Source organism: Acipenser ruthenus, chromosome 2, assembly GCF_902713425.1.
Source record: "Acipenser ruthenus chromosome 2, fAciRut3.2 maternal haplotype, whole genome shotgun sequence".
Classification (NCBI taxonomy): Eukaryota; Metazoa; Chordata; class Actinopteri; order Acipenseriformes; family Acipenseridae; genus Acipenser; species Acipenser ruthenus.
Window position 1 is genome coordinate 60,454,905 of NC_081190.1, and position 23,767 is coordinate 60,478,671.

Consider the following 23,767-nt stretch of genomic DNA (forward strand, 5'->3'; position numbering starts at 1 on the left):
CAGTAAGAAAGCACATTACTGAGGATATATGGTAATTCAACTGTAGGTTGGTAGACGGATAGAAGGATATTACCACCTCCATGCTTGACAGTAAGTATGGTGTTCTTTTCTTTGTACACCTCACCAGACTTTCTCCAAATATAACGACTATCAGCGTGACCAAATAGCTCGATTTTTATTTAATCTCGCCACAGAACCTTTGACCAGAACTCATATCCATCATTCAAATGCCGTTTTGCAAACTTTAAGCGATTGTCCTCGTGACGTTTTCCTAAGAGTGGCTTTTTCCTTGGTCTGCGACCATTGAGACCTTCACCTTGCAATACTCGAGCTATGGTTGAAATGGAAACCCCAGTCTCACTTGCAGCCAGTTCACTTTGAATATATTTGGCAGTCAATCTTGGATTGTTATTAACCTTCCTCACAATTCTTCTACTTGTTCTTGGTGAAAGAACCTTCTTTTTTCCAGACCGAGGGAGCGTTGTGACAGTACCATGAGTCTTGTACTTCTTGATAATAGAAACAATAGTTGAAATTGGGATACTCCAATGCTTGGAAATCTTCTTGTATCCTTCTCCAGCTTTATGACAATAAATAATTTTCTGCCTAAGGTCTTCAGATAACTCTTTACTTTTTCCCATATTGACTTACGGGTAATGATAGCAATCATCCTATGCCTAACGCTTTTATACTCTCTAAGAATGTTCACCTACAATCCAGCATTTTCTAGACTTTTCTAGAATCAGGTTCTGCATTATCATATTGAAATTGATAGCACCTTGTAGACAATACTATCATAGCATCAAAGGGTATGATTACTTTTGAATTAGCATTTTTTTTATGTAAATATCTGTTTCATATGTAAAATATAGGTCAAGTATATGGATTTGTGGTTATGAATAGTTCAGTTACATAAAAGTTGTCAATACATTTGGGGATTTTTCACATTTGTTCCAGTTAGTATGGTACTATAAATCTTTAGTCTATAGAAATTGTTAGACTAAGTTAGTCCTGTGCTTTAGTATCCTCTAGAGGGCAGCAGCAGTTACTTTGGGTTTGTTGTATTTGAGGACATTTTTAGTATGCAGCTGGGGACTATCGTGAGCTGCCACGTTCGTTGCAATTGGTATTTAACTTGCGTACTAGTTTAGTACGGCCCTCCATACTAACCATGGGATCATCCCCAGTTAGTACACTGCTTTCAGTTCGTTGCAATTGACCCAGAGTGTCCAACTGTATTCAAACTGGCCAGGAGGACTCTGAAAATGTTATGAATGCTAAGGTCTGCTTAAAAGTAAACTCAGCAGGAACTAAAACATTTAATCTGTTTTCCCATTTTTCTAATATATTATTCATTAATGAAACAAGTAGGTAAGATCTGCAGAGTTGAAAGTTCACATAGCATTTAAAGGTATTCATGGCACCATTTCATTTTATAATGTGAGTTATATGCGAGTCTCAAACAAGACGATTAAAACATTTCATAGTAATTTGTTTTGTACGTCACCTGGTTTGTACAGCATTTTATTTCATTTTTATTTATATATATATTTTTTAATTATTTTACCGAACATGATAGATTTTTAAGAAGAAACTACAGAAAAGGGGCAAGAGTATATCCCAGTTGAGAAAAGTCATTTTTCGCACTTCCTTTATGTTTCACAGTTCTTTTATCACAGGAACATTTTAAATGTAATTCAATGGCACTTTTCTCATGTGGGATATGACTTGTAGCCAATGTTTTTTTGCTGTATATTGATTAAGCAATATAATCTGCAGGGTTTTTTCACAAGTCCAAAAACAATGGGAGTTTGGTCACACAACATACATGTCTAAGTGGTTCCTACTTTTTATGAGTCAAATGGCAATAATTTGAAACGCTGAATCAATCACATAAAAAACAAAACAATGGAGAGGTCTCTAAACCCCTTGTACTGTATGTTTTGCTATTTTCCTAAAATTTAGTGATGGGTACAAAGCCTCACCCGCTTCGACTCGTCTCGAACCATTAGAAGCAAACAGTGTTGTGAATCAAAGGTTCAATTGGTTCGCATGAAGCAATACATCACGTGACACAAACGGCAACAGTTCTACGGATCCTCTGAAGCTGCAGACGCTCAGGGTATTCAGTCACGCACGCTCACGGAGTAAAATCTTGCTGACGGTGTTGTAGGTGCACTATCGAAACGTTTTAATGGTATATTTACAAAAGAAGACACAAACCACTAATACAACGCTTTACTTTGAATCAATAATGCTTTGTTGACATAGGTTAGAACTGGAAGGAAGAATATACCGTTTGTCAAATTACATTTTAAAATATATATGCTGGCTACTACTATATGAAATTGGGGGAGTTTAATTATTGTTAATTATTATAAAAATAAATGTAATGATTATTTGAGATGTTTTCCAGAAATAATTGTTAATAAAATGTCTTTTCAAACCTTTGTCAAAGAAGTCTTTTATTCAATATTATTTCATTGTGATACATCAACAAAATAAATATAATTTATAAATATCAAATTGCTATACTATTGAAAAAACACCATTACACCTTAAAGCACCATATGTTGTTGATGTTTGTGTTATTAATGTGGGATCCGTGGAGGCTCTATGAGATTAGTGAGATGAAGTAATCAACCTCAGTTCAGAGGTCTGGGTTCACGTCTGCCAAGTCATATATGTAATATGCATTTTTTTTTTAATAAAAATATATATGGATGTATATGTAGAAATCTTTGCGTTCAAGTATGTTTTACTGAAATGTAATAAAATAAACATTATTATTATGTTATGTTTCTATATATTATGCACTTTAAAAACACTTTTTTTTTTAAATGTCCATTAGGCTTTAATTGACTTGGGGTTACACCTCAAGTATGTTGTATGCTTAATAATAATCTAGCCATCCGAGAGACACCGATGTGACACTGAACTAATGACCCATTAATGCTATGCCTAATACTAGAATGCCTATGAGTTTTGGAGAGGGTCTTCAACTGATTCAACTACGTTAGTGCGGAGCTTCAAATCATTCACGAGGTTCATTGCTTCATTGAGGCTTCAAATCATTCATGAGGTTCATTGCCTCATGAGGCTTCAAATCGCTCACAGGAGCTCATTGAGGCTTCAGATCAGTCACATGATTCAGTGATTCACTACTTCAGGTGATTCAAATGACCACTGCTTCATGTGAAGCAAACAAATGACGTAACCCGCTTCGAACCATCTGAAGCAAACAGTGTTCCGCATGAAGCAACAGACCACGTGATCTGACTGAACCAGAATCAATACAATGCTTCGTTGAAATATAGCCTAGATTACTCCTGGAAGGAAGCATTTATTATTTCTTTCTCTTTTTTTTCAATTCGTTTATTTAAAAAAATATCAGCAAATATGATTCTTTTAGTTTTGCATTTTGGAAAATGTAATTATTATTATTTTTTAAAATCTAAAACAAGTTCTCTACACGCACACTTCCTCACAGGAGCAGGGATTCGATCCTGCGCTTGACAAGCATTTCTAATTATATGACTTACTAACTTGTTGCGCCACCGGCAAACTTGCTAACAAATAAAATATCAAATATCTTACTCGTTTCAACACTAATTTTCCAGCCGAGTACATCTGAGGTCAGATATGCCTGCCTTTCTAAAGCAACATTATCGTGTTTTCGATTGTACAACAATTTTACATTTCAAGTATGATAATGCATATGCGTGACTGGCTTTTTTTGGGGTAATCACATGTGTGGTTGATATATAACCAGATAACAGAGAAATTATAAAATGTAACTTTATTTTGTAAGTCACAAATAACACTGACAGAGCCTGTAAAAAGCGTGCTTTACGGTGTCTTTCGTGTACATTAGGCTACAGATCATTATTTCTAAATGCCAAGTTCCAGGCAATAGCAGCCTGTGTGTAACTCATATGTTCAAGTTCAAGTATGTTCAATGACGCGGCTCTACCAATAGATGTCACTATGGAGCACGAAGCGCTTCAAGTGATTCGGCTCAGTGAATCTTTTATGAAGCAAATGGTTCAGAGGGTTCAGTGGTTCAAGAGGCTTCATTTTTCCCACCACTACTAAAATTGCAAAACAGTACAAAATCACAGCACAAACACTCACCCCCAAACTCATCCTTCAAACAAAGGATTTCTAACTATTTTTATACATGTGGCCACTCCCCAATTAGCACTCAGTTACCTAAATGAGGAAAGGCCACACCTGTGATTGTTGGCAGGGACAGCATTAACCCCATCCCTGCCAACTTTACATTCCCTCACACACACACTATTTACAATTGAGGGCCTTCGCCCTGCCACAGTGAGGAATGTGCACAGTATGTGCATGCTACTTCACAGCTATGACGGTGGAGAGAAAGACTTTCTAAGATGCGTGGAATCACCACCAATGATGCAGTGAACAGCTTTATGTTTTAACATACAGCTGAATGTGAGGAAAAATTACGTTTGTTTTTTTTACTAAAGACATTTTTATCTTTTATCTGTTATTTCACTTAACAGAAATTATGGAATAATGGAAGTTCAGAAACGAAAAGTAAACTTTCGGCAATAACATTTTCAAACACATCTTCAGAGTGGTAGAAAATGTTGGGATACAAAGGGGAGTTTTATTGTAATTTTACAAAATCATACACATACTTTAAATTACTTTTGGTACATAGATAAATATGCTTTTTTATCTTACCCTATTTTACAAAGTGGTTCTGAATTATGTTGATCCAGTAGAAGTGTATTTCTCTTAGCTGCAGCTGTATTTTGCTGTCTTTAGTGGCATTGAATTGCTTGTAGCAATGCGTTTGGCCATACATACTCTGACACTGTGACCTTTCACCTCTGTTGTCTCCATCTGCTTCTGTACTGGGAGCCAACAGAGTGTAAAGTCCAAAGCATACTGCTTGTCAAAGTTGGCATATGCCTACTACCAAAGTCAGCTGGTTAATATAATAAAACTAACAAACTGAAGTTTGATACTCTATGGCAATTTCAAGTAGGCTTTAACAGTAGAATGGAGATGTAGTATGGTGCAACTTATCCTAGTTCTCTATTACAATTAGGGCAAAGATTTTGCTTCAGCTGTAGAGATCTACTGACATGTGAAATACTGCATTCAGCCTTGGGCTCTCGTTTCAGCAATACTGTCCAAGAGTAAAATACAAAATCATTTAAGTGGGCTCATAAATCACCCAATGCCACTTTAAATGTGCTCGGAGGCTACGGACGAGTGCAGTTCTGTACAATGATTGTACCTGTACCTGCTCTGTATTGTACATGCTGCTATAGCGTAATTATACTGCCCAGCAAACCAAACATATACATCATATTATTACCATGTTTTCCCTTCGGTCCAAAAATTAAAACAATCTGAAGGCACTGATAACTCAGGCAATATTTATTTTTCTCACACATAGCAAGCTGACACAAATTATTATTATTATTTAGTTATTAGCAGACGCCCTTATCCAGGGCAACTTACAATTGTTACAAGATATCACATTATTTTTACATACAATTACCCATTTATACAGTTGGGTTTTTACTGGTGCAATCTAGGTAAAGCACCTTGCAGAAAACAGAGGTTTTCTCCACAAGTTCAGGGACAGGCTAGGCCTTGGAAAGTGTGATGTGCATCACGCTGAGCTCCGAAAGCCAAGGATTATCAAAAGATAAGGGAGCTGTCGCCGAGAACTGGTTCAATCCATTTGAAAGTCAGCAAGAAATGGTCAGTTTGTGAACTGCAATAGCTGTGTCTGAAGATATAACTGATGATCTTCTCAATGTAAAGGCGGTTGGAAAGAGTAAATATCAGAAGTTCCGAGAAGAACGACTGGAGAGTGTGACTCCAAAGTACACATTTCATGACAAGCTGACAAAACAGGAGTTGAAGACATTCTCAGATATGACAAAAAAAGAAAATGAAAATGAAAGCAAAAGGGCAAGGATCTTATTCTCAAAGCAGACAGGAAACTCTTTGGCCAAATGATCCTGATAGCCCAGACCAGGAAAGAGCTACACATGAAGAATGTCTTGTTAGCAGCCCTCAGAGAAAATGCCCAAAGTTCAAGAATTGACATTGTATTTGACAGACTAAACCGATGTCAGGACTTAGGAATTTAGTACAAGAACATAATTGGGGGCCAAATGGTTCGCAGAGATGTTATAAAATTACAAAGGACACCAGTGAGGAGATGCCTGATTTAGAGTCGCACCAAGAAGAAGCAGATAGAAGACTTCTACTCCATGCTTCTCATGCTGCAAAATCTGGAAGCAGAGCAGTTGTCATTACTTCTGAGGACACGGATGTGTTTCTGCTCTGCCTTGCCTTCAATTATGTAATTCATGCACCTCTCTTTGTGAAATGTGGAACTTGCACTCGCACAAAATTCACCAGTAAAGTCTGCAGTGCCTGTTCTCCAAACTGGACAAGTTTACCTGTCAGTTGTATGGATCTAATTCTGAAGACATCAAGGTAAATGACTTTCGGTATCAGCTATTCTGCAGCAGTGAGATTGAGTCGCATCAGTTACCCCCATGTGCTGATTGTTTAAACATGCACAGACAGCCAATTATCAAACAGCCATATGGAAGAGGTGCTTGGAAAACAGGCCTGACATTCCAAGTCCCATTGGATTTGGGTGGAAGCTTGAGTCTGGATGGCCAAGATGACCTTACTATCGACTGGATGGATGGTCCTCCAGCACCTGAAGCAGTGTTGGAACTTCTGGCCTGCAAATGTGCAAGATCCTGTCAGCTACCAGACTCCCCATACATGAGCAATAGAATGAAGTGCTCAGACATGTGCAAACTCAAGACTTGTTGGTCTCTCAAGTGACAATGAACTTGATGAATTAGAGTTCTAATACAAATACAAAGCAAAAAAACAGGATGTATCTAGTTAAAAGTGTTCATTTTGATATAAAAAATAGTTATTGTAATTAACTTTGTCATAATTGTTTATTAAAACTGATTTACAATGATTCTCTGTTCATATAATGAAGAGTATTTGTGTAGTATTGCTTTTTCATCAGTATTAGGGGGGTGATTGTAAGTGATGGATTTTTATATAAGCTGCTATAATACCTTTTTATCATCCACAGGTATAGGGCTTTCAAAAATGCATTGTTAGAATTTGCCCCTCTGGGTGGTACCAATGAGTCAAAATTTAGGTACCGGGCTCATGGACTAAAAGGCATGTGTGTGGTAATCGAATGATTACATGAGTTTCTGTGTTCTCTTTGTTAGCTGAATCAAGATGCCACTCTCTGGACGAAGGATGAGCTCCCCGACGAGGCGCAGCTCATCTCGTTGCTGTTTGGCCTCTACTTGGAAATGGCGCAGTATCTTGGAGAGAATAACTTTCTCCTCCATCAGTGCAAAGCGTTGACCTGCAGCCGGGCAAAAAAGAACACCATAACAATTACTTGTCTTTTTCCTTCAATGCAGGTAATTAACAAGTTCACAGAGCAGTCTTTATGCCTAATAATCCAGACTCAATTAGAGAAGCAGACATATGAAAGTTAATACTCAACTCAGTTAACTGCCAGAGAGAGTTCATTCCATTATGTCAATAGTTTAAACAGTAAACATGATCTATATTTGAATAGATTCCAGTGTGCTCCAGTCTAAAGAAGAGTTTTGATACATGGTATGTTATGCTTAATGGAGATTGTGCTGTAGTGTAGGGGATTTTTAAGAGTTTTGAGAAAGCTCGTAGCTCTGAGTAAGGGTGAAGAAAAAAATACTAAAGAAAAAAAAGAAAACTCATAAAGACCTGCTGTTGCCTGATACTATATTGCCGCTAAATAAAACTAATAATATTCTTAACAGCATCAAAAATAATATATTAGTGCAATGGTGCCCCCTTAAGGAAATTGAGGATTAATGTATTTTTAAGGGACCAGTTCAAAGTGGAAAGTTGCAGATGAAAATGTGATCCAGTTCTACCTCATACAGTATTTCACTGTACATACCTATGCAGTTTCTTAGCCCTGCTGAAAATGGAACAAATGCAAAAGGGTGTCTCTTGGAGGAATTCTCTGGGAGGAAGCGCTCTGGTCTGAACTCCTCAGGGTCTGGGAAGTGCCTGGGGTCACGGTGCAGAGCATATGGGATAATGATAGCATTGGCTCCTTTCGGCACTTTAAAACCATCTGCATCGAAACAGCAAGAGGTTCATAATTACAAACGTAGAAACAGAGCTAGGTGATGTAGTCTTCTAACTCACTAGCCATTTCACATCATACCCAGAGTCCCGGGGCTGAATCTGTCTTAGGTTACAAATAAAATATGTTTAGGTTTCACAACTCTCTGCACTGCTCTGTCATATTCCGTAGAGCAGGGATGCTCAATTCCAGCCTTGAGGTCCACAGTCCACTTGGTATTTGCTTCACCTGTACCCTAATTTACTTTACTGAACCAAATGAACCTTCACCAAGAGGACTCTGGACCTTTAGGACTATATTTGCACACCCCTGCCATAGAGTGTACTGCTTTTATCATTCAGTTAACTCCCCTTACTATTAAACACAAGTGAGAAGTATAATGTTTTTGTATTATTATTATTATTATTATTATTATTAATTCAACTATTTTCCAAGAAAACACAATCATATATTTTTTGTGCTTTGTACACTTTAAACCTTACATCTACATCTAACTCTGTGATCTGGGATACAGTTTGAAATTTTAGATAGAACTGACTTCTTGAAACCAAAGTCTGTTCCATTCCTATCACACATCTTGTGACTATCCTAACTGCCTCAACCTTAAAGTTGTGCTCTTGCAAAGGAAAGTAATAACATGTGCATGTTAGCAGTGGCTACATTTTACATTGGTACCTTGTTTACAATTCTGTTTCACATATATTTTTCATTCAACTGAATTGAGAGTCAACTGAATTGATAATTACTTCTCCAAAGCAACTTGAGGTGGGGGATCATTAATGAATATTTATGCATCCCATCACAATTAAAACACCTCCCTGTCTGCCCATAGTGGCCCAATACCTTAGTGACAGTGTTTTGGCAGGTACTTCCATATTTTTGTATATCTATATGTACTTGTACTGTTACTTACTTATGTTACAGTCTTCACAAAAGGTACGTCCAAAAAAAGGAACTGATGGGAATAAGCGGAGAGACTCCTTAATAACACACTCGAGGTATCGCAGCCTCTTCATATCTTCCATGGATACAGGGCGGTCAGAGGTACCTGATACAAAACATAAAAATATATTAATCAATTTTCCTGAAATGACATTACGAAAACAAATGGAAATGCAGAATTCGGCAAGTATAATTTGGTCTTTAATATTAAACAGACCAGTCTAAAAATCCATACACAGAAAATTTCATGAGTGTCCCCAGTATCGTAAATGTAAATACCCAGATATAACTTGGGCATATCGTGCAATATGTGCTGATGGAATATTGGACTAGATTCGCAAACTTTTTACTCCAAATCACTGTTAGCATCAGCAAAGTAAAACACCAGTTATAGTTCTAAAACAATTTAAGACTAAAACCAAGTCACTAAATTTATTCCTGCGTTAGTTTATTTCTGATTTGGTATCTTTATTGTGTGTGTTCTTTTTTAAGTAACGTGCAAAGATAACCTAACTAGCACACTGTGGTATACAGAAACTTACCAAACACTTCGTCAAGTTCTTTATGAACTTTTCTCTGTTCCTCTGGATGAGAGCCTAACAAATGAATTGCCCAATTCATAGCAGCGGCTGTGGTATCGTGTCCCTAATGCGAAAACAGAAACAAATAAAAAAAACACATACACCTTACAATTAAAAGCCGATTCAAATCATAACTAGATATTCACATACATTTGTCACACTATAGTGCACTGTCTCATTGTGACCTATTCTGAAGCCAGTGTAAAAGCATAAGGACATTTTCTGAGAAAAATAAGACTTCATAAAATCAACGCTGTATTTAAAAAAAAAAAAAAAAAAAAAAAAAAGGTAACATTCCCACTCGTGGATCATTTTAATTAGTAGTTTTTAAACTATAAATAGCCTGGCTAAACGGCAGTTGGGAATTCAATTCGAAGCGACAGAAGAGGGATTGGGCTCGCCCCAGGTTCGGCTGCCGGAGCGGGGCTGAAGCGTCTCATCTCCCGGAGAAAGCTGCAGCTCCTCTCGCGCAAAAAAGTAAATATATTAAGAAAGATAACCACGTAATAGGCCTAATATTTATTTAGTTATAAAACAAATGCTGAATAAGATGTCTGTGTTATAAAGTGCCAGCGCAGCTTTTCTTCAGTTCAGATACTGTATCAAAAGGGAGAGACAGAAACAGAAGTTAGACTGAGAAGTTGTTTACAGTTTGAACACCGGTACTGTACTTACTGTAGAAATATTGCATGAATCACTAGTATAGGGAATTGGGGGACATGCTGTAGGAGCGTTATATGTGAGGCGCATTATAACCGAGAGCCTTATAGCCAGGGTGCACTATATATATATATATATATATAATGTCAAAAATACATAGCTGAGTTTTAAAATAAGTAGGCTTCCATTTAGATGTACTGTAGTTTTTGTTGGTACAGTACAATATTTTTGACAGAAGTATTTTAATTCAGAACAATATTACTCTGAAAATGTCACTTGCCAAGAGATGTCTGTGGACACGTGAACTGTAATACAGTGCATACTTTTAAATCCGGTACGTATTGTGGCAGTATGTAAAATTGCGCATTAACAACCAAACAGCAAAATGAAATTAATGTGACCCATGCACAGAACTGCGTAAAATGTAAAAGGCAATGCAATTTAGCAAAAGATTAAAAAAAACACAACACCAGTTCCCAGAATTAAAACTGTATCCAAAGTCAGAATTCAAAATTGCGTAAGTTGATAAGTCTCGATAAGGCCCCAATGTCACAGTTCACTTGCAAATGAAAATGCACAAAAGCAACTAAAGATCACAGATTAAAATGCATCACTGTATCTAAAACTGTTTAATGGTTAACTTTTATATTATCATAGCTTATCTAGTTCGCTTTGTTTTTGCTGCATTTTTGTCATGTGGAATTGGAGGAAGCGCTGTGTAACTGCACAATAAAGACAGACTGATTTGGCTTGAGAGAAAGAAAAACTCAGGCTATGACAGATACACAAGTACATTGTAACATTGAAGAGATGGGCTTTGTATCAGAAAAGTGGTGACAGAGTCGCAAATCGCGTGTGATGGGTTAATTTTTTACATTATATATATATATAAATAATGGGGATTGATTTTATTGTTAATACAAGGGCGGTAAAACGCGACTGACATGTAACAGGTAACGGTTATCCGAGTGCTCTGTGTGTGTGTGTGTGTGCGTTTTAGAACAACCCAATTTTTCCAGTTTTTATTGAAATTTAAGCAGTTCAAGTCCAGTGAATAATCTGAAATGGTACAAAGGTAAGCGGTAAACTGCCAGAGGTTAAAAAAAAAAGTTTAGGTTACCAAAAACTGAAAAATAATGTACATTTCAGAGTTATACAAAAAGGCCTTTTTCAGGGAACAAGTAATGGGTTAACAACTTACAGCTGTTCTGCAGCAATGGAAGTAAATTAAGCCTTGAAAGTTGATGCTAACAATTCCTACAGGTGTCCCAACTTTTGTTGATTACTTACAAACCCTCTGTCTGTATAAAAGCAGTGTTGGAACAGACTGTGTTATCACACCCTCTTAAGCATTATTTGGACAGTATTGTACTGCAGGAAGTAATATATTGCTCTCATAATGGCGAGAAAAAGGCAATTAACAAAGGAAGACAGACAGACTATTATAACCCTTAAAAGTGTAGGTCTTTCCTTTAGAGAAATTGCAAAGAAAGCCAAGGTGTCAGTGAGTACAGTTTCCTACACCATCAAAAGTCACTTGGAAACTGGAGGAAACTCTGACAGGAAGAGGTCTGGCATACCCAAAGCCACAACAGAATCAGAAGACAAGTTTCTGAGAGTCAAAAGCTTGCGTGATAGGCGGCTCACAGGACAACAGCTTCAAGCACAGCTTAACACTGGTCGAAGTAAGCAAGTCTCAGTTTCAACTGTGAAGAGAAGACTTCGAGCTGCAGGTTTGACAGGTCGAGTGGCAGTAAGAAAGCCATTGCTAAGATGGCAAAATAAGAAAAAGAGGCTTGCCTGGGCCATGAAGCACTGCCAGTGGACTACTGAAGACTGGAAGGTGGTCTTATGGAACGATGAATCAAAATTTGAAATCTTCGGTTCATCACGCAGGGTTTTTGTACGCTGTCGAGTAGGCGAAAGGATGGTTCCTCGGTGTGTGACACCAACTGTCAAACATGGAGGAGGAAGCGTGATGTTCTGGGGCTCTTTTGCTGGATCCAGAGTCGGCGACTTGCACAGAGTGAGTGGCACCCTGAACCAAAACTGCTACCACAGCATTTTGCAGCGCCATGCAATACCCTCTGGTATACGCCTAGTTGGTCAGGGGTTCATCCTACAGCAAGATAATGACCCAAAACATACCTCCAGGCTATGTCAGAACTACCTTAGAAGAAAAGAACAAGACGGTAGGCTTCAAATCATGGAATGGCCAGCACAGTCTCCAGACTTAAACCCCATCGAGCTGGTTTGGGATGAACTGGATAGAAGGGTGAAAGCAAAGCAACCTACAAGTGCAACACATTTGTGGGAACTTCTGCAACAGTGTTGGGAAGAACTTTCCGAACAATATTTGATTTCCATTGTAGAAAGAATGCCACGAGTGTGTTCGGCTGTTATATCTGCAAAAGGTGGCTACTTTGAGGAATCAAAAATTTAGATTAAATTTTGTTAAACAAAACGATTCCATGATTTCTTTTTTATCTACAATTGTTTATTTGTTCTATGCTTTAATTTCAGAGTGCATTGAGACATTAAACTGCGTAAATTTCAATAAAAACTGGAAAAATGGAGGTGTTCTAAAACTTTTGACCGGTAGTCTGTAATATATATATATATATATATATATATATATATATATATATATATATATATATATATGTGTATATATTGTAGTTTGCGTAAGTATTTACCCCCCTGCAAAGTTTTCACATTTTGTTGGCACCTGATCGTACTCCATGACGCTTTCAAATTAGACTTTACATGTAGAATCTACACAAACTACTCCACATTGATAAAGTTAAAAAAATGCATATAGAATATAAATAAGTAAGATTTACAGAGAAAAACAGATTAATCTCAGTTGCATAAATATTCAACCCCTTTGCTACTGCAGCCCTAAGTCAGCTCTGGTGCAAATGATTTGTTTGAAAGGTCACAAGATTAGTGAAATGGTTTCAGCCTGTGTACTCAAACTCACATAGTGATCCAATCACAAAGTGATCCAACAACCATGAAGACCAAGGAGCTTTCGAAACAAGTCAGAGATAAAGTGGTGGAGAGGCACAGAGCAGGAGAAGGGTACAAGAACATTTCAAAGGCGCTGATTATCCCTCTCAGCACAGTAAAGTCCATCATTAAGTGGAAGATGCATCATACTACCCAGACACTACGCAGATCAAGTCGCCCTCCCAAACTGAGCAGCCAGGCAAGCAGGAAACTGGTTTGGGATGTCACTCTGAAGCCAACAAGGACCTTGAGAGATCTGCAAAGTTCTGTGTCTGAGATGGGAGTCATTGTTCACACATCAACACTAAGCCGATCCCTACACAAAGCTGGCCTGTAAGGACGGGTGGCAAGAAAGAAGCCATAACTCAAAAAGCCTCATCTTAAAGCACTATGGAGTTTGCGAAAAAGCATGTAGATGATACTGCGGACATGTGGAAAAAGGTTTTGTGGTCAGACAAAACAAAAATTGAACTTTTCGGTCTAAATTCCAAGCGTCTGCTGCAAGCCCAACACTGCACATTACCCAGTCAACACCATCCCAACTGTCAAGCATGGTGGTGGCAGCATCATGTTATGGGGATGCTTCTCTTCAGCAGGGACTGGGAAGCTTGTCAGGATAGAGGGGAGAATGGATGGCGCAAAGTACAGACGAATCCTTGAGGAAAACCTGTTTGAGTAAAAGGAAATTCACATTTTAGCAGGACAATGACCCGAAGCACAAAGCCAAAGCCATACTGGAGTGGTTGAACAAGAAGACAATTAATGTTCTTGAGTGGACCAGTCAAAGTCCTGACTTGAAACCAATCAAATTTATGGCGAGACTTGAAGATTGCAGTCCATCGACGTTCCCCAACAAACTTATCAGAACTGGAGCAATTTTCCCATGAAAAACTTCACCATCCTACCATTCAAAGCTAGTAGAGACCTATCCAAAAAGACATAGCAGTTATTGCTGCAAAAAGGTGCTTCTACCAAGTACTGACTTAAGGGGCTGAATACTTATGCAACCAGTAAATTTAATTTTGTACATTTTCTTTGCAAGTTTTGCTGACATTTAACGTCCTCCTCATATAACAGTGTTCAGTTTAACCACTACAGCTTTGAATAAAAAAAGTTAGTTTGAAAAACTGTGCATACATTATTTGTAATTCAACAAAATGTGACATTATTGGTAGGGGGTGAATACTTCTCCAAACCACTGCATATATATATATATATATATATATATATATATATATATATATATATATATACATATACACATACAGTACTGTGCAAAAGTTTTAGGCAGGTGTGAAAAAATGCTGTAAAGTAAGAATGCTTTCAAAAATAGACATGTTAATAGATTACATTTATCAATTAACTAAATGCAAAGTGAGTGAACAGAAGAAAAATCTAAATCAAATCCATATTTGGTGTGACCACCCTTTGCCTTCAAAACAGCATCAATTCTTCTAGGTACACTTATACACGTTATATTGCTTTCACAGCAATATAACAGAAGACCACTGGCACCAATTCCCAGCTAAGCTAATTTAATACATTTTGTGGTACAAACGTAACTTTTTTTTGTTCTTGGTAGGTACCCATGATACTGTAGATGCTACTTAAGGCTAGTGTACAATGAATTTAATCTTATTGCTAAAGGACAGACAAGTCTAGGCTTAAAGCAATCATCTATCTGACAACCAAACACATAAAAAAATAAGGTCAAATAAGCTTGCCAGGGCTACTTCCAGCAGATTTCAGTTGTTAATAAAGAATTGATTGGTACAGCCTTTATAGTAGAAAGTTGGCAAGGTTATGTCACAAACAGGCTCTTCACTGCTAAAGTCTTGTGAACAAAAGGTACTGCTTTCAGACATGTTTCCATGCAACCCCCCCACCCTCTCAAAATCAAAAACAACAAAACAACAAACTTGCTTTTGGTCAATTTGTGCAACATTGTAGTGTGAGATGGCGACTTACTTTTAACCTTTGCCTGAACAATATTTTAAATTTCAAACCGCATATTCGTATTTGTACAGCATGCTTTTGTACAGTGTAAGCTTCAATACTTTTTTGCATGAATGTACAACCTCATATATATAGGTTTTACCTGAGTGTTTAAAAAGTCATGAAAGAATTACATCGGACATCGAAGGATTCGCTCATCTTGAGTAGAAAACCGATACAACTGGTCAATCTTTTTTTCTAAATTTATTTAACTGGTTTTCATAAAATGTTATCTTTTTGCTTTCAACCTATTTTGATCAATATTGCCGTTTCCTCCTGTTTAGCAGAATATGAATAGCTGACTGTGAGCTCTGGAGCAAAACCAGGCAGGGACTCATTGAAAAATGAAAATGTTTTTGCACGAAAGCAAGAGAGGAGCATTATTAGCGTACAAAAACTGGAGCAGAGCAAAATCACTGAACGTCAGCCAGTAATAGTTTACCTCAAACATAAAGGTGTCCACTTCCTCCCGGATATTCTCCTGGCTTAGGCAATTGCCTTGCTCATCCGTGGCATTCAGGAGCATGTCAAGAAAAGCTTTTCTTTTCTTTTTGACAGTGTGGTCTGTGTCACTATCAGAGCTCAAAGAATCCCTTTCAGGATTGGCCATATTTCGTGCCCTCTCAGCAATGACCTGGGCAAACACATTTTTTTAAAAAGTGGTTATGTATTTATTTTGTTGTTGTAATCTGCCTATATATTTAAAATTATAAATGGCATGAAGTGTTCGATTTTAATGATTTAAATTTTGACTGACTGAAGAGAACCCTAGTATTTTATACCATAATCAGTGACGCAGCCTAATAACAAAATTATTACTTACACTCTCAGTGAAGGAGTGCAGAATTTTCAAGTTTCTGTTATGCTTCCTTCCTTCACCGAACACATAATATACAAGATCTGACCAAAACCATGGCATCTTCTGTCTACGATGTATTATATCACTCATCCTGTAAAAACAATTAAAAACAAGCCGGGTAGTAAAAGCAACACATGCAATACAAGTACATTATACATCGTTGGAGTACAAATGACTACTGTAGTACACAAAGTCAACTCACATGCTCATCTATGTCTACTTCTTACTCTACTAGTCACATGGACCTTTTTCATGTCCTTTTGGTCTGCCCCTACAAATGTACAGCACATCTGCAGCAAATTAACCTTCTTGATAACTCTTCCCCTCCAATTTATTTTATATACTTAGTTTAGAAAAACAGATAAATATACATATTTACAATTTGACCTTACAGATTACTTACTATTCTGTTTTCTTTTTTAATGAATAGAGTGTTTATTTCTGGTTTGGTAGCTTTATTTTGTGTGCTTTATTTTGGGTGAGTTTTGAGAATCTAATCATACTGTATAAGTCTAATGCATCTTCAACCCCCACCCCCGGGCTGTACAGTAGGTAGCACAGTGGGCTAATTCTAGTCTTTCATATTCTAACCCTCTGGAGGTCTGGCCTTGAATCTGGCTCAAGTCACACACTTGTTGGTCACAAGATTTCACCCAGTATTCATTACAAAACCACCATACATTTTAAGACAATTGGCAGTCCTTGCTTGAGAGAGGCCCATGACAAACGTCTGGACTGAAGTTTGCTTGCAGTGCTCCAGTGCAAGAGAGAGCTCTCATGGGGCAAGACGGTGTATTACATTCACAGAAAAATTCTATTTTAAAAGAATGCTACGAGCTGCTAAATTTAGTTGATAACATGCATTTATTTATTTTTATTTCATTGAATTCACATGGGTGGGACGTCCTTTAAAACTGTAACCATGCCATTGATATTTTATACTGCACTTACCTATAAACAGCCTTAACATATTCAGAATCAGAGTTACTCTGAGCATAGATGTTCTTTCCCATCGCAGTTTCTAATGGAAACAATTCACAATATTAGGACCCTATCTCATTTTCATCCTATCTCAGTTTCATCCAATGACACATATTAAAATGAACAGTGCATTATCTTTACTAATTTTAATCTATTCTTTAGTGGTGTCTGTGAATCATTAAAATGCATGGTAAAATTAAACTGTTTAAAAGGAGGCAGATTTTTTTTTACAGGATGTTGATGGAAAGGCAATGAAAATAGCATGTATTGTTTTGTTAAACTGTAGAACATCAGTCAACTATTAAAGTTTGTTTTAAAAAATAAATGTCTTGGTGGGGGGTCCCAGAGTGGCTCATCTGGTAGAAGCGCAGCCGTGTGGTGCGCACGGTGAGTCACACAGCTGATTCAACGCTCTTTTCTTTACTTGAATACAATTCAATATAATTTAAATGGATTAATGATGGCAAAGTGCTATTTTTGATAGCGGGTTCACAACGCTAGGTGAAAACCATTCTTTACATACGCAGCATTTTTAGTGACAGGTAAAGTTCCACTTTACGGCAGCTAAACACATTTTTGGCAGCAACATGGGTGTTTTGCAGCTGCAAATCATTATTTATAAAAAAATACTGTAAATTTACTTGCCACAGATAATATCCAAGGCACAGAGAGTGATGTGACTGAAGCAGTTGAAGGTTTCCTTATCAGAGTGCTTTTCCAGTTTCTGGACCAATATATCTGACTGCTCATTCATAACCTCCAAGAATTCAGTCAAGATTGAAAAATGAAATGTTGGCGTTAACATCTTTCTTCGTGAACGCCATTTTTCACCAGTGCTAGAACAAAAACAAATCGTTATTTTAGCCTTTTGGAGATACTTTCTATCCAATTTAATTTCCTAAAGTATAACTGAAAATATGTTACACATTTGAGTACTTGTAACACATTTTATAGCATAAACATTAGAGGAGTATAATTAGGGCTCCTGTCTTTCGGTTTTTATTAATTTCATTTTTGGGGGCTTATTTTTAGCTATTTTCAAGTTTTATGTAAATGTTTTTTTTTGTTTTATTTTTAGGGTTTTTGCTTTTTATTTACTGTATGAAATTATTGTTTTCAGTTACTTTCCAAAATGCTTGGGCATTTTTTTCTGTCACAATAGTAGTAACTCGACAGTACTTGCACACGTAGTTGTACCTTTTTTCCTTTACTGTCTTCCATACTAAATCCTTGTGGTCACGGGCACATCTTCTGGGGTTTTTGTGTGTCTAGACTTTTTTTTTTCTGGGGTTTTTGTGTGTCTAGGCAGTTTTTGTGTGTCTAGGCATTTCGCCACAATTTGCAATCCTGTTTTAAATTCTCACTATCAAACTAATATAGCTTTAAATCAAGTGAGCAAGCCATCTACTGAATTGTAATCTCATTTTAAATCTCGTAAACGGAGTCCAATAGAAATGTTGAATTTGCTGCCACTCAGTAGTTGGGGTGGGTTTAAAGTAATCAGAATTAATCGATGATACATACAAGTGGGAAGGAGGGTCATTGTCCAACTGCACGGAAAGGTAGTTTATTTTTGTTTTTTTAAGTCGTTTTTTTATTTTGTTTTTAAATGGGAAAGCGGTGAAGTCAATGTGAATTGAGTAACCGCTTCCAGTGTTTATTGGCTATACACCAATTTCATTTATTTATTTTTTTTTGTTTCAGGGGTGTTTTATCGTTTATCAGTTAAAAATGAAAATCAGAAGCCCCAAGTATAATATTGGAAAATCATTTTGGCATATTCTAATTCTAAAGATATTTAAAGTTGTTAGCTTTCATACTGACTTGGATAATAACACACAATATAACAGAAGATTAAGAGTAATTGTGTGCCACAGGTGGACATCACTTCACAGCAAAAGATCAGCAAAAGACAGAGAGAAGTCTGGCCTCCAGGTAAAAGCTGAGCAAGGGATGCATTCCAATATTACAGTACTGTTCAAAAACACTGTCCTTTCATTAACATTGACTGGAACTTAGTAGAATACACTTGTTTTTTTGGGGGGGGGGGTTTTGGTTTTTTTTAAAAAAAATTAGTCGTTGCCAATTATTTTTATTATTTTCTCCCAATTTGGAATGGCCAATTATTTATTACGGTCGGCTCACCGCTACCACCCCTGCGCTGACTCGGGAGGGCGAAGATGAACACACGCTGTCCTCCGAAGCGTGTGCCGACCGCTTTTTTCACACTGCAGACTCACCATGCAGCCACCCAAGAGCTACAGCGTCGGAGGACAACGCAGCTCTCGGGCAGCTACAGGCAAGCCCGCAGGCGCCCGGCCAGACTACAGGGGTTGCTGGTGCGCGGTGAGCCGAGGACGCCCTGACCGACCTAACCCTCCCTCCCCCTGGGCGACGCTCGGCCAATTGTGCGCCGCCCCTTGGGAGCTCCCGTCCTCGATCGGCAAAGGAATAGCCTGGATTCGAACACGCGACTTGCAGGCTATACAGCGCATCCTGCACTCACGTGGAGCACCTTTACTGGATGCGCCACTCGGGAGCCCCTCACACTTGTTTTTTTAAGATTAATTGGTCGGAAGGAATGATAAGCACTAGAAGTCAGACATTTATGACTGAATTGGTTTATTTATTTCCATTAAAGACACTGGATCTTTTTAATTAATTATAGCAGGGCTGTCTTTTTGCAAAGTGTCTTAGTGCTGAAAGAGTTCTACAATATGTAAATACCTTGTCAACAGGCCTGTGCCCAGCCATGGATGTAAAAATATGTATGCATATGATTTTTCGATATGCCTGGAGCTGCTCAGCATCACCTAAAAAGAAATTGTGTTTATTGGAAACACCTGCACTATATAGTAGGCTACATACTTGTTGTGAAAGATTTTGATAGTGTGCTGATAATACAATAGGCACTATAGTAATTATTCTCAAAAGTGATTTGTTTCTGGGTAATTCTAAAGAACAGACTTTGTTGCAGATTTCTCTTAAGAAATTAACACTGATAATCTTCATAAGTGATACCAATCATATAAAAAACCCACCTTATTTTACTTTTTCATGCAAAATCAAAAAGATGTGCAGTAAACTTCATAATGTAGGAGTCATTGTGATTCACTCCAAATTCCATTTGTTTTTAGAATGAATTGTACAGTAACATGATTGCTACGTTGTAAGACGCAGTGTTGTTTATGGTAATTATACCAACAATATATTAGAAGTCATAGTGTAATAGACTGCATATCATCATTTACCAATCCAGCATCCTTATCACTAAATGTTTTCCTTTCCATAAATAGATCTGTGCCTGACTTGTTATTCATGAGTTGTTGTTATGTAACAGCACAAAGTGCTCGAGATAGAGATATACAATGGTTAATGATTACACAAATTAGTATACATTCACCTTGCACACTTTCCAAACAATGTATTATTATTATTATTATTATTATTATTAGTCGTAGTATTCTTATTATTATATTCATTTACAGTTTGTATTAATTATGCACAGTCAGGCATCTTAATTCAAAAATGGAAAAAAGGTATTCCTTACCTCAACGTTTTCTGCATGATACAGCAGCACAAATGGCAATGTGCCCAACCATATCTTCAATAGTGGTGCATTCCTGTGTTCAGCAGTTATCTCTGCCATTTGACTAAAGAAATCTTAAATATAAATCATACAGTTGTTAAATATCTGTATTCTGAAATAACTGTCACCCAAAGAAATGGCTGCATTGACTATATCACCCTCAAGGGTTTATTTAATATACACAGTACCACAATGGTAATAATCTCAACGCTCAAAAATAAAATAAAGAACAGTGTTTAATGAAAGAAAACGGTTTGTGTTTAAAGTGATTGTACCCAACAATATAGTCTTACTTGCAGTGCACGTCCATGTATTATATGTGTCAAATGTGCAGTTTTGAAAGAAACGCATATTAGAGGAACCAGTATTTTTATTTTAAAATATGGTATCTGGTTCTGCACAGTTGAAGAAATCTCAGTTTTCAAGCCATGCTTTCAGTTGCACTTGCTTGATCATTTCACCTGGAGCAGATTCCCCAACTGACTTGCATGCTTTACGCTAGTAACATGCTTTTACCCAGAAGTTAATAGGCTTCGTTTTTTTCAAAATATATACCTGCCGACAAAACCTAAAGAGAAGTCCTCATGGAATTAAGAGTATCAGCACACCCCTACCATATAATATGTTTTAAATTGAAAGAAACAAGTGTGACTGCACCTTTGAGACCTAGCTACTTTTTTTTTCTCTTCCAAGGCCACAAGAATAATTTATCTATGTTTTAACACAGTACTAAGACAGAAATAAGAAGCAACTGCGTGTGTAAAATATTTATAAACTACTTAGTTTACACACACTTTGTTATCCTGGTAAAGCAGCTTGCACTAAATCCATTTCAAATAAAAATGTTTTTCATATACAATAATGAACAATGTCCAATTTGTATATGTCCCTTACCTTCTCTACTGGGTTTAGAATAAAAAGCATTGCCCAGAATTTTATAAATAGGGATATGTAGAGTACAGGCGTGTTTCATTTGCTCCACTAATGCACGTAGATGCTGAGGAACTGGAGAATTGTTACCAGGGCTAACAATCTGACTGCCGTATCTGTCTTCCACCTCCTTGTATTGCTTATTGTTTCTTTTGGGGTTTGTATTTATATAGTTAAACAAGAAAATGCAATATAAAACTTTTACTTGGCATCTACCTGTGGCACACTTAGTTTTACTTTTGTACAGATATTTGCCGGTCCAGAGGACAGACAATTGGAATGTAACCCATTATAAATAAATTGCAACATTCAACATAAAAAGCAACGTGCGCTTTGCATACATTATTAAACCTACTATAGTTTAAACACCCATATTACTTTTAAATAAATAATCATGTGGCTTTTCCCTCTCCGGTCTGCGTAACAGTACTCCGCAAAATATTATTCCTATCCTTAATGTATGTATCCCTTACCTCCTCCATCAGCTTTAAAATGAAGAGCATTGCCGAAAATTGGATAGGTAGGGCTAAGTCCGGGTATGGGTTTCATTTGAATCCATTTGTGCACGTATGAACTCAGGAACTTGAAAGTGACAATTGTTATCACGGCAATGAAAATGGCAACTCCTGTTGCGCCGATCAACAACATCCCAATCTCTATAGACATCTTCGTAAGGGGTGCGATTTCAGTGGGGTTTTTTTTATTATTCAGCACTGTAATTATTTTTTTTCCTTGTTTTATGTAAAGGAATAAGTAACGATAGATGAAACGAAAGAGGACTATGTTGTGTTTGTGAAAGGAGAATCCACCCTCTAATCACATATGTAATCAAACTGTTCCAGTAAGAAATGAATATAACTGAAGTTCCTTTCAAAACACAAGACGTGAGGAAAGCGAAATTGATTCCAGCCTTATTTTTCACTTGTCACGTGATAGGGGTGTGACGTTTCAGCGATGACGTATTTTTAAACTGCGCGCGCATAGGCCACCACGAACAAGGTCTCAATAGTGTACGCCTCCTTGTCGTTTTTTTTGTTTGGTCCTCCTCCACTGCGTCAACCTTTCAGCCGGTTGCCAAGTCCGCTTATAATAAACGGGATTGGGCTTGTTTTTTTGAGAGTCGCGGTTGGAATTTGATTCGCGTGTTTAAATTTGCATAAACGCCCACTCTACATGGGCTGCGCTTATTTTGGTCTTGTTTTGAAGAACGAGGTCGTTATTTTTCGGTCAGAAATCTGGCAACCCTGCCCAGCGTGTCTTGTCTAGGGCGGTGCGCAAACGTTTTATATGCCGCCCCTTTTTCTTAGCATACATGTAACTTAAATTTTTTTATGGCCATTAAACAATTAAATCTGATAAAAAATATTCTGTAAAAAAATATATATATATCTGGGTTTTCATAATTTTATTTTATTTTATTTTGCCAGCTAAACCTTAAGCTAACATGCAAATGAGCCCCCGCCCACTGACGTGTTTGATTTGGCGTTGATTTATGGCATTGTTATTTATGCATTTATGCATTTATTAAAAATGTTATATGTTTACAAACAATGCACGTGATATACATTAAACAGTTTTTTTCCAAATGAAATTAATAGATGTGTGCACAGAAAATCATTTCTGTATTCTGGGAATCACCAGTTATGGAATGTTGCATTTGAATTCTGAGAATTCTGTGAGCAGCAGTGTGTCAGTTGTAGATGTTTTCTGTTCTTGAGAGCTAAAGAAAAAGCAACACTAAACTATGGATGAAGGTAGTCCATTGAAGCTTCTTCCAGCCAGAAAGTGGCTGCGTTTTACCACAGATTGGCCCAGGCCCAATATAATATGTCAGTCCAACACCAATGGACATTTAAGACAGACTAAGTCAGAAGGTGTAAAGACATTTTGCGAAGGAGGAGGTGCTTTATCTGTCAAAAGTCACAAAGGAAACAAGCATTTCATAGCAGTCCAAAGTAAAAATAGTGAAACCTCTCTTAGAAATGCAGCAAAGAACCTAAAAGACCATGCCATGCTTTTGAACCTGT

At 37.2% G+C, this 23,767-nt stretch overlaps 1 protein-coding gene across 1 annotated transcript; it reads right to left on the reverse strand.

The window, feature by feature from the left end:
- Positions 1 to 5,406: 5,406 nt before the first annotated feature.
- LOC131700506 (cytochrome P450 4V2-like) lies at positions 5,407 to 22,668 on the reverse strand. Its single transcript, XM_058998108.1, has 11 exons — positions 22,214 to 22,668; positions 20,772 to 20,884; positions 19,949 to 20,034; positions 17,867 to 18,057; positions 17,192 to 17,261; positions 16,205 to 16,331; positions 15,824 to 16,015; positions 9,676 to 9,778; positions 9,105 to 9,239; positions 8,000 to 8,179; positions 5,407 to 7,414 (listed from the first exon to the last, which is right to left on the reverse strand). The coding sequence occupies exons 1-11, from the start codon at positions 22,404 to 22,406 to the stop codon at positions 7,242 to 7,244; spliced, it is 1,563 nt and encodes a 520-aa protein (XP_058854091.1). The 5' UTR covers positions 22,407 to 22,668; the 3' UTR covers positions 5,407 to 7,241.
- Between the last annotated feature and the right edge of the window lie 1,099 nt (positions 22,669 to 23,767).